At 47.9% G+C, this 11,357-nt stretch overlaps 1 protein-coding gene across 1 annotated transcript; it reads right to left on the bottom strand.

Annotated features, from left to right (window-relative positions):
• Positions 1–1,787: 1,787 nt before the first annotated feature.
• Positions 1,788–6,956, bottom strand: AURKC (aurora kinase C). The gene is made up of 7 exons (XM_050772045.1): positions 6,273–6,956; positions 5,784–5,829; positions 5,337–5,528; positions 4,879–5,017; positions 4,013–4,161; positions 2,280–2,454; positions 1,788–2,087 (listed from the first exon to the last, which is right to left on the bottom strand). Exons 1-7 carry the CDS (start codon positions 6,814–6,816, stop codon positions 1,917–1,919), a joined length of 1,416 nt encoding a protein of 471 aa, XP_050628002.1. The 5' UTR covers positions 6,817–6,956; the 3' UTR covers positions 1,788–1,916.
• Between the last annotated feature and the right edge of the window lie 4,401 nt (positions 6,957–11,357).

The raw sequence follows: 11,357 nt of genomic DNA, 5'->3' as shown, positions 1-11,357 counted from the left end.
CTTCATTATTTAAACATATATCATCTGGTGATCAGTGCTGAGGCCCTAGTGATTTTTCTATCCTTACCTGCCAAAAATGTGCCCAGTGATGTGTTTATCCAGCACCTAAAATGTATAAATAGCAGAGTTTATATGTATGTACCAGTTAATTTATTAGGAATTGCCAAGTGTTTGAAATGTTAATTCAGGAAAACTGATAGGATAAAGCAAAGCATAGAGGTAAGCACTGTGTCTCCTCATGCAGGTAAAAGAAAGAAAAAAAAGAGAGGCAAATACTGAAGGTGCAGGTTAAAAACCATGAACCAATGTCTTAGAGTATTTAACTTATAAATCTGCAATAGTGGGAGCTGCTCATCTGAGTGAAGTAGCTGAATTATTTATACTTACGTTAGTGGGTCTGGTCATAACAGAAATCATGCCTGCAACTGCTGGACATTTCACAATGAGGAGCCTTTGTAGGAGTAACATTAACAAGGCAAACTCCATATAAAGTGCTTAACAACTGAAGTTAGGAGAAATACTGGTGTAACTGACTGCATTGATCAAAAAACGTATTTGAGCTTATAGCTGAGTAGTTTAGATGCTTACTGTGGTAGTCAGTTTATAATGGGTGCAGGGAGCAGATGACACATGAAACCATCACAGAAGGTTACAGAAGGCTGGAAGGCCACTCCCCAAACTGCAGCATGCAGTAATTTCAAAAGAAGTGATGTTATATTTATTATGAGGAATGACTTAATTTTTTTTTTTTTTTTTTTTGAGACGGAGTCTTGCTCTGTCGCCCAGGCTGGAGTGCAGTGGCCGGATCTCAGCTCACTGCAAGCTCCGCCTCCCGGGTTTACGCCATTCTCCTGCCTCAGCCTCCTGAGTAGCTGGGACTACAGGCGCCCGCCACCTCACCCGGCTAGTTTTTTGTATTTTTTAGTAGAGACCGGGGGTTTCACCGGGTTAGCCAGGATAGTCTCGATCTCCTGACCTCGTGATCCGCCTGTCTCGACCTCCCAAAGTGCTGGGATTACAGGCTTGAGCCACCGTGCCCAGCCGGGGAATGACTTATTCTAATGTAATCAGAGTATGACACAACACAGAGGTGCTAATGTATTCATTTGAGAATTGGGTTGCACTGATGTGCAGTGAAATATTTTATTTCTAAAACAGCAGCATATTGATGTCCATAAAAAGAGAGTGGATCTCTCGGTTGATGACAGTCTTGTTTTACAAATGGCATACTCCTGAAAACATGGAGAATAATAAGTTGGATCAAGGAGCCACTGTGATAGGGGGCAGGTTATGTACCCTCAAGGCATTTATCTGCAGAAAGTAGGCAAGAGTTTTCTTTTTTTTTTTGATACGGTGTCTCACTCTGTCTCCCATGCTGGAGTCCAATGGCACGATCTTGGCTCACTGTAGCCTCTACCTACCGGGTTCAAGTGATTCTCATGTCTCAGCCTCATGAGTAGCTGGGATTATAGGTGCCCGCCACAACGCCCGGCTAATTTTTGTATTTTTAGTAGAGACAGGGTTTTACCATGTTGGCCAGGTTGGCCTCAAACTTCTGACCTCGTGTTCCACCTGCCTCGGCCTTCCAAACTGCTGGAATTACAGGCGTGAGCCACCATGCCCAACCTGAAAGTAGGCAAGAGTTTTCAAGGAGAATGAAGTCACCATCTCCAGAGGTGGAAGGTGGGGGTAGCAGGGAGAACCACCTTGGGCAGCTCTCATGGGAAAGAGTTCCCACAAGAAATATTCTACCCAGTCTCATACTAATTCACACAACTATGAAGAGCTGGTTCGAAATGATTCAGCTTTTATTAATTAGCATCTTACATCTTAAAAGAAAAAAAATAAAGACAAATGAGGTGGCAGAGCCAGGAGAGCTCCCTGAACACACACAAAGGAACAGAGGCAGACAGGGCTCAGGAAGCCATCTGAGCACAGGGAGGCAGCACCCTTCGGGAGTGGACCTGAACCCAGGGGTGCTTCAGGATCTGGGCCAGGGGCAGTCGCTCCAAGGGCTGGTATCTGAGAAGCTTGGAAATCAAGTCCCGGGCCCCCAAAGGCATTGATAGTGGAAACCTCACATCTACCTGATGAGGCCAGGAAAGAAGAAAGAGAAGTCTGGTTAATTTCTTTGGTCAATGTTCTCCCTCTTCTTTGAGCCTTGTTAAGGCGTTGTTCTGGACCACAGCAGACAACCCTGTGTGTGTGCCCCAGTTCCCACAGCCCAGCAGCCATCACTGACCAGTTCCCCCATGAATGCCCAACGGTGACTGTCCCACCTTGAGGATGCGTCTGTAAGTCTCGCTGTGGGAGGTGCTCTCAAAGGGTGGATATCCCACCAGCAGCTCATAGCAGAGCACTCCAATGCACCACAAATCCACCTTTTCATCATATGTTCTCCCCTCAATCATTTCTGGGGGCAAGTAGTCCAGTGTCCCACACATCGTCTTTCTCCTAGAGGAAGGCAGAAAAGGGAGTAAGTACGAAGCAGAGGCCCAGGATGAGGGAAATTCTCCTTCCCCAGCTTTCATTGAGATATGGAGACCCTAGGACAGCCTGGAAAGTCTCTCCCAAGCACAGGAGTTTGGAGAGACAAATTTTTTTTTTTTTTTTTGAGACGGAGTCTCGCTCTGTCGCCCAGGCTGGAGTGCAGTGGCCGGATCTCAGCTCACTGCAAGCTCCGCCTCCCGGGTTCACGCCATTCTCCTGCCTCAGCCTCCCGAGTAGCTGGGACTACAGGCGCCCGCCACCTCGCCCGGCTAGTTTTTTTTTTTGTATTTTGTAGTAGAGACGGGGTTTCACCGTGTTAGCCAGGATGGTCTCGATCTCCTGACCTCGTGATCCGCCCGTCTCGGCCTCCCAAAGTGCTGAGATTACAGGCTTGAGCCACCGCGCCCGGCCGAGACAAATTTTTAATATGGATCAAGGTTCGGAGAAGGTAAGTACTGGGACGGACTATTCATAAATCCATATTTTGGAAGTATAGTGATTTAGCTCCACAATGTTTTCACAGAATAGTCTCAGCATTAAGAAAGATCTAGAACAAACTGATGGTGTATCAATGAGAACCAAGTAAATAAATTACGGTAAGAAAATTTCTGTATGAAAATTATTCATACAGAAAAATGCACTGCTGGAATTATGGAGCAATGACTTTCTTTTTTTTTTTTTTTTTTTTTGAGATGGAGTCTCACTCTGTCGCCCAGGCTGGAGTGCAGTGGCACAATCTCGGTTCACTGCAAGCTCCGCCTCCCAGGTTCACGCCATTCTCCTGCCTCAGCCTCCCGAGTAGCTGGGACTACAGGCACCCGCCACCACGCCCAGCTAATTTTTTGTATTTTTAGTAGAGACGGGGTTTCACTGTGTTAGCCAGGATGGTCTCAATCTCCTGACCTCGTGATCCACCCGCCTCGGCCTCCCAAAGTGCTGGGATTACACGCGTGAGCCACTGCGCCCGGCCAGCAATGACTTTCTTTACATGCAAACTTACTGGTATAGTTATATATTAACAAAGAACAGAAAATAAAAGGTTTGATTGGATCACATTATTTAAATTTACAAATACATATTAAGTATATGTGTTTGAAAAAGGCAGCATAGGCCAGGCGTGGTGGCTCATGCCTGTAATCCCAGCACTTTGGGAGGCCAAGGTGGGCGGATCACCTAAGGTCAGGAGTTCGAGACTAGCCTGGCCAACATAGCAAAACCCCGTCTCTACTAAAAATACAAAAATTACCTGGGTGTGGTGGCACATGCCTGTTATCCCAGCTACTTGGGAGACTGAGGTAGGAGAACCGCTTTAACCTGGGAGGCCGAGATTGTGCCCCTGCACTCTAGCCTGGGTGAAAGAATGAGACTCCGTCTCAAAAAAAAAAAGAAAAGAAAAAGGCAGTATTCCAATACAAACCCCAAGTTCGTATCTAGGTTTTACACATGGACACATGAAATACATTAAATTGGGTCATTCCTAACTGGTACTCAGAACTCACCCTACCACCACCACCTGACTTACCTCAGGGAGGGGGTGTGCACAGACCAGCCAAAATCTGCAATCTTCACCTCACCCCTGAACCCCAGCAGCAGGTTCTCTGGCTTAATGTCTCTGTGAATCACTTTCTTCTCATGGCAGTAGGTCAGGGCATCTGCCAACTCCTCTATTATCTGTGAGTGCAAAGAAAAGTCACCCTGAAAGTGAAGCCTGCCACAATTTCCGTCTGAGGTGGAACACTCATCATGAATTGAATGATTGCAGTGGAATCTTTCTGGTCCAGCAACTAATTGCACCAGTTACTGGTGTGTGGGGTGTGGATTTCCTCTCCTTTTTATGTGGTCTTATAGGATGGATGGTAAAATGGACACAGATCCTCCCTGTTGTCCTAGCACAGCAAGTAGCCAGATACAGAAAGAACCTACACTGAGCCACTCAGATGATCTCTTACAGGACTTGAGGCCTGAGGAAAGGAAACAGAAACAGGAGGAAAGATGGAAGACCACTCGTCCTGGCAGAGCAAGCTGACTGGAGCATTGCTGCTGGGAAGATCATTGCCATGATTCCCTTTCCAGCACCCTCTAGAAATCTCTTTGTACCTATCTCTAAGCCAGTTCTAGCTGTTTATTCAGTGAACTCCTTCACAGGCTTTCAATATGTTTCTTTACATAAGGCAGTGGAGTTAGATTCTGTTGCTTATAACCAAAGAATCCAAACCTATACACAGTACTTCTTAATATTCTGGAGATGCAATGAGGTTAATTAGGGTATCCAAGGATGAAAGTAAACTTTTCAAAAGGCAATCCGGACCCTCCTGACAGCCACAAACAGAGCTCCCACCAGCCCACAATAAACTCATAGACCCCAGAGCCTCCAGTCCCCCACCTCACCGTGGCTGTGCGCTGTTCATCTAATTTCTCGCTTTTCTGCAGCTCCTTGTAGAGCTCTCCCCTCGGAGCAAATTCCAGAATCAGGTACACCCGGCGTGCATCATGGAAATAGTTATACAGGCGCAGGATATTGGGGTGTCTGAAGGATTAATGTTGGAAGAGTCAGATTTCTCCCTGAGGCCTATCATATGATGCCACTGTCACTGCCTGGTCACACAACTGGCAAATTATGCTGGGACCAGAATAACAACAGTCCTATCTGGGAGCGAGTGAGGGGAAAACAGAGAACAAGAACCAGGATTCGACTGTCTGACCCAGCGTGGGAGGTAGTGTAAATGGAATGAGTTGCAGAGAAAAGTCTTCAAGGCATAAGTGAAGGGTTTACTTGGGGTTAGTATCTGGGGAAAATGCTGGGCTCTGACGTCAAAGATGAAAGAGGAAGCAGAGACTGTCCTTACTGTAGATGCGCCTGGATCTCAATTTCCCGGCGCAGCTGGTGCTCCAGCCCTTCCTTCTCTATCTGCGACTTGAAGAGAACCTTCAGGGCCACAATGAAATGGCTTTCCTTGAGCCGAGCCAGGTACACATTCCCAAATTTCCCCTTGCCCAGGGGACGCCCGATTTCAAAGTCATCGATTTTGAGGCGCCGCCTGAGAGGAGAGGAAGAAAAGAGCCTCAGCTTGGGAGGTAGGGTAGGTGGAGGGACAGTCAGGGACCCCAATGCTTTCCTTCCTCTTTCACTGTATCTTCCTCTGCCGCTTTCCCTTCTCACACGGGCCTAGTCCTATGTTCCTCAGGACAGTAGTTCTCGGTCCCAGGAGCCAGCACCCCACACACCCAGCCTGTCCTTCATCCCCACGTCCCACCTCCCTTCCTTTTCCAGATACCAAACCCAAGGGGCTCACATGGCTGGGCTGCTGGGCTGCTGGGCTGTTTGGTTTGCTGCAGTCACTGAAAGAGAGGAAAGGAGAGGGGAGGGAAGGAGAAGGTGAGACAAAGAGGGGAGGGGAAAAGTAGAGGAGTGAGAAAGGGGAGGAGAACAGTAGAGGGAAGAGGGAGCGAGAGGTGAGGGGAAGAAGGGGAGGAGAAAAAGAGAGGGAAGGGGAAGGCAGGGGGAGAGAAGGCGGGGAGAGGCGGAGGGAGAGGTAAGGGGTTAGAAGAAAAAGTATGGTAAGGGAGGGAGGGGAGGGAGAGGTGAAGAGGCAGAGAGAAAGGAAGGGGAGGGCAGAGTAGGGGAGGGAAAGGTGAGAGAAAGAATGGGAGGGAAGGGAGGGAGTGGGTAGGAAAGGAAAGGGTTGGGGAAGGGAGATGTCAACAGATGTGTCTTCTGCGCACCCGACCCCTGGCCCAGCCCCCAGCCTTTCCCGCGTCCTTTCTCCGGCGCTGGCTCTCACCCGCTTCGCCTGCAGGCTGAGCTCTGCCCAGCTGCACCGCAGCTTTGGGGGAGCTCATGGGGAGAAGAGGTGACGGCGCGGACGCCTTCCTGAGCCCTCTGGATGGCTGTTCCCTTTCACAGCGTCCTGAAAGGGGTTGGGGGTCACTTTCTGGCTGATGCGCTTCCAATCCTGCTCGTCCTGTGGCCTCACGAGGTCCCAAACACACACAAGCCCCGGTATCCGCGGCCTCGTGAAGAGCCGTGGCTGCGCGGCCTTCTTTTATACCCGGCGCTGCCCGCTCAGAGAGGTACTTCCTGGCTGACTCCCATTGGCTGAAATTCCTGACGCCATCGGAAGTGCGCCCAATAGAAAAGACAGAAATGGGACTCTCCGCCCAGGGCCCCCGGGTCGGGGCGGAACTGGAGCGCGCAGGCCGGGGCTGGGCCCTGAAAGCGAGGCCCAGGGGTGAGGCCCGAGAAGGAAGGAGGCAGAGGGTGCGGCGAGGCGGTGATGGGAGCGGGCCAGAGAGCATGAACAATGCACACACCCACGGGGTGCGCATGCATCACCTAGGAAAGAGCCGCGATGCACGTGAGAATGAACAGACGCCCACTCCTGACATGCGGGAGCCTTGTGCAGCCCGCCACCCGAAACCACCTCACGCCTCGTGCAGTCCGAGACCCCAAAACCACCTTGCTTCAAGGTCACATCCGATTCAGGCCACTGTCCAGGGTCACCGCGATGGGGCTCCCTGAAGCCTGTGGCTATGCCTGCTCACAGCAAGGACGCCACGAGCCCAGCTCACTTACCCCTCTCCTCCCACTCGCCAAGCCTTTGTTGGACCCTGTAATCAGTTTGTGGTTTTGGCCTTAGATCGTAAAATCAGCCCCCACGTATTTATTTGTTTAGCAAACACATAAGTTTCAAAAACATTTAAAATTGAATTCTTTTAGACAGGGAACATATCTTGCAGAAATACAGTTGAAGGCCTGGCATGGTGACTCACGCCTGTAATCCCAGCACTTTGGGAGGCCGAGGCGGGCGGATCACTTGAGATCACCAGTTTGAGACCAGCCTGGCCAACAGGGCGAAACCCCGTCTCTACTACAAAAATTAGGCGTAGTGGCGCATGCGTGTAATCCCACCTACTCAAGAGGCTGAAGCAGGAGAATCGCTTGAACCCGGGAAGCGGAGGTTGCAGTGAGCCAAGATCAGCAAGGTCCCATTTGTCAAAACATCAGAATAAAAACACATGCTGAGCCAGGCGAGGTAGCTCATGCCTGTAATCCCAGCACTTTGGGAGGCTGAGGCAGGAGGACCACTTGAGCTCAGGAGTTTGAAACCAGACTGGGTAACACAGATCTCATCTCTAGATTAAAAAAAAAAAAAAAAAAAAAAAAAAAAATCAGTGGGGCATGGTGGCAAGCACCTGTAATCCCAGCTACTCAGGAGGTTGAGGCGGGAGGATCACCCGAGCCCGGGAGATTGAGGCTGCAGTGAGCTACGAATGCACTGCTGCACTCCAGCCTGGGTGACAGAAGTTCATTAAAATCACCTGGCCAGTCAACACAAGGCCCATGGCTCATAACACTTCCTGAAGAGGGTATTTCTTCTCCTTGGAGCAGTTCAGTTGAGATCACACAATTTTAAGATGTGTAACATGCCTGTGGCAAAGATTAAAAATCTTTAACCCTCAAAACCCAAGGACACCACTGAGCATTCCGGAGGCACTCCAGCTTCCCACAATTGAGGCAGGAAAGGCCATGCTGCGGTATGATAAAAAGGGGTGCTATGCAATTCCCACGAGCCAGATTCCCATGGGTCTCCAGCATCCCGTCTCTGTAGGGGACCTCTCGGCTGGAGTCAGCTGTTCAGCTCCTCCAAAGTAAAACTCAGACACCCATGATTCCAATAACATACTCTTTAATCGCAAGTTATCTGCATTTAATAATGCAGAAATTATTATAAATCCATATTATTTAAATCTCTCCCCAATGAAGCCATGAACTAGTTTCAAAAGCAGCAACAAAAGGATGACGAATTGTTTACACATATACTATAGAAATACACATTGATCTGGCAATAACATCTTTACAAAGGTGAACAAAGGGAGTACCTGCAAGTTGCACCACTTGTAGCCATATATATATATATATATATTCATACACATGTGTGTGTGTATATATATATATCTTGAAGTGGTCCATATAAACACATACACACACACACACACACACACACACACACACACATATATATATATAGAGAGAGAGAGAGCGAGCAGACCAGGTCCTTTTTTAAAAGACTTTCTCTGTACCTTTTCATCACTAAATTAAATCTCTAGACTAAGTTGTTCATAACTTCCACTGTAACTTAAGATTTTCTTTTTCCTCTTAACAAAACTGAGGAAAGGAGGATTTTTTTTTTTTTTTTTTTTTTTTTTTTTGAGACAGAGTCTCACTCTCTCACCCAGGCTGGAGTGCAGTGGCATGATCTCGGCTCACTGCAAGCTCCGCCTCCCAGGTTCAAGTCATTTTCTTGCCTCAGCCTCCCAAGTAGCTGGGACTACAGGCATGCACCACCACGCCCGGCTAATTTTTCACTTTTGTAGAGACCTGATTTTGCCATGTTGGCTAGGATGGTCTCAAACTCCTGACCTTAAGTGATCCACCTGCCTCGGCCTCCCAAAAGTGCTGGGATTACAGGCGTGAGCCACCGCGTCCGGCCTGAATTTATTATAATCATTATGTAAGCCTTCACCACAAAGTCATGACCATTATTTTTTTGCTGAAAAAAAAGATTATTTGCTTAATGTTACATAAATTTGACTTATATAGCATTTTAGTACCATTTAACTCACTGTATAAAACAGCAGGTTGGAGACTGCTATCCTTTTTGAGTTTGCAAGGTTCACCCTTGCTGGAGTGTGGGACCTTAGATTTTGGGAGGTTTACTACTGCTCCACCCACCCAAAACAGGAGTAGCACAGTGTCCTGTTTTTCGGTGCTTTTTCTCCCGGTCCCCAGCTGAAAAGGTTATCCCCTTTCCAGCTGAAAAGCTGAACCCCTGCTAACCTTCTGGAAGTCCAGAATTGTGGGATGTGCCAGAAAACATGCCCAATAAAAACCCTGGCACTGAGTCTCTAATAAGCTTCCCAGTGGACATACAGCATGTGTTGTCGTAAGTACCAGATGGAACTTAAATATGGCACATCCTGTGACTTCACTGAAACAAGACTCAAAAGATTGTGCCTGGTTTTCTCTGAATTTCAGTCTTCCCTTTACTATTCGCTTTGTATTCTTTTGCTGTAGTAAATCATAGCTGTTGAGTATGACAGAATGCTGAGACCTGAGTCTTCTCAGCAAATCGTCAAACCTGGGGGTGGTTCTTGAGGATCCTCATTCATAACAATTTCTAAAATCATGTACATCTGTCCAAAAAAGACCAGGTAGGCTGGGCGTGGTGGTTCACGCCTATAATCCCAGCACTTTGGGAGGCTGAGGCAGGAGAATCACTTGAACCCGGGAGGCGGAGGGTGCTGTGAGTCAAGATCGCACCACTGCACTCCAGCCTGGGTAACAGAGGGAGACTCTGTCTCCAAAAAAAAAAATAAATAAAGCCCAAGTAGATTATCTTTGAGGTCAGGTATGTCATATATGGTGCCACCTATATGCACAGCTTTGTAGCAAACATTCCGTGAGGGAACCAAAAACTGCAATAAAGGCCGGTGCAGTGGCTCATGCCTGTAATGCCAACACTTCGGGAGGCCGAGGTGGGTGGATCACCTGAGGTCAGGAGTGCAAGACCAGCCTGGCCAATGTGGTGAAACCCCGAGTCTACAAAAAATACAAAAATTAGCCGGGTATGGTGGCCCAGGCCTGTAATCCCAGCTACTTGGGAGGCTGAGGCAGAACTGCTTGAACCTTGGGGGATGGAGGTTGCAGTGAACTGAGATCGCACCACTGCACTTCAGTCTGGGTGGCAGAGTGTGAGATTCCATCTCAAGCAACAACAACAACAAAATTGCAATAAAAATGCTTTGCTGTGTGTGGCCATTCACCAAAACACACACATATATGGAGGGACTACTAAAAAAAGGTGGAATGACAGAATGGGGCAGTGGCTGGATGTGCGGATGAGGTAAGAGAAACAGAGGTGGTTGCAATGTGGCTTGGGCAACAAGGTTTAAGTCTGGGAAATTCACCCTGATCTTCTTCAGGCACTTCAAACACTCCTAAAGCCAGATGCACGTCTTACCGCTTCTCTACTCCTTTCCCACTCCCCTTTCCTCAAACCCAGATGCTGTATTTTCTACATAGTTACAATGGAGATTGCACTCATTAAAGAGTGGCTTCGGTTTACTTTCCTCAAGCTGAAGAAACAGCCAAGATGTCAAATGAGAGCAACAGATTACAGCACTGTTGAATAAACGTCGGTAAAAATGGTGACCAGAAAACAAACCCCCCATATGAGAAGCAAGACAGTGGTTAAAGACATGAATTCTGAAGCCAGTCTATGTGGCCTCCCATTCCTAAATCCAAACGTAACTGTGTAACCTTGGGCTCATTCTTAACCCGAGCCTATCTATATTCTGCTCTGCAAAACGGAGGAAACAGCATTACTACCACACACAGATGCTGTAAATGTTGAAAGAGCTGATGCACGTAAAACATTCACAACAATGTCTGACACACAGCCATACTATGTTCGCTTGCTCTCATGAGAATTATGGGTTCATCCCCACGGCCAGGGCCATAGCCACACGGACATGCATACAGGCTCAGTGTTTACAAATGCAGAGAAAGTGCAGAAGATGCCCAGTGGGCCAAAGACGTGAGAAACATCCAGTCTGGAGACACAGATTTGGGAAATTCTGTAGATCATCAAAAGTAAATGTCTTCAGCAGGAACCATCTAATTCCCAGAAATCACAGCAAGTGAAAAAGCAACGACCAATGATGGATTCTGGGAAACAAAAATGTTTAAGAGTTGGAAGGAAGACACAGACCCTCTGGAGAAGAAAGCAACTTTCAGAAGCCAGGAAAGAAGCTTCAGGTCAGAGCGGTGGTCAACAGTACAAAGTTCTAACAAGGAAGTAAGAGGA

The sequence above is a fragment of the Macaca thibetana genome, chromosome 19 (assembly GCF_024542745.1).
Source record: "Macaca thibetana thibetana isolate TM-01 chromosome 19, ASM2454274v1, whole genome shotgun sequence".
NCBI lineage: Eukaryota > Metazoa > Chordata > Mammalia > Primates > Cercopithecidae > Macaca > Macaca thibetana.
Note: the sequence above shows the minus strand (reverse complement) of the source record. Positions and strands in the feature narration are given on the sequence as shown.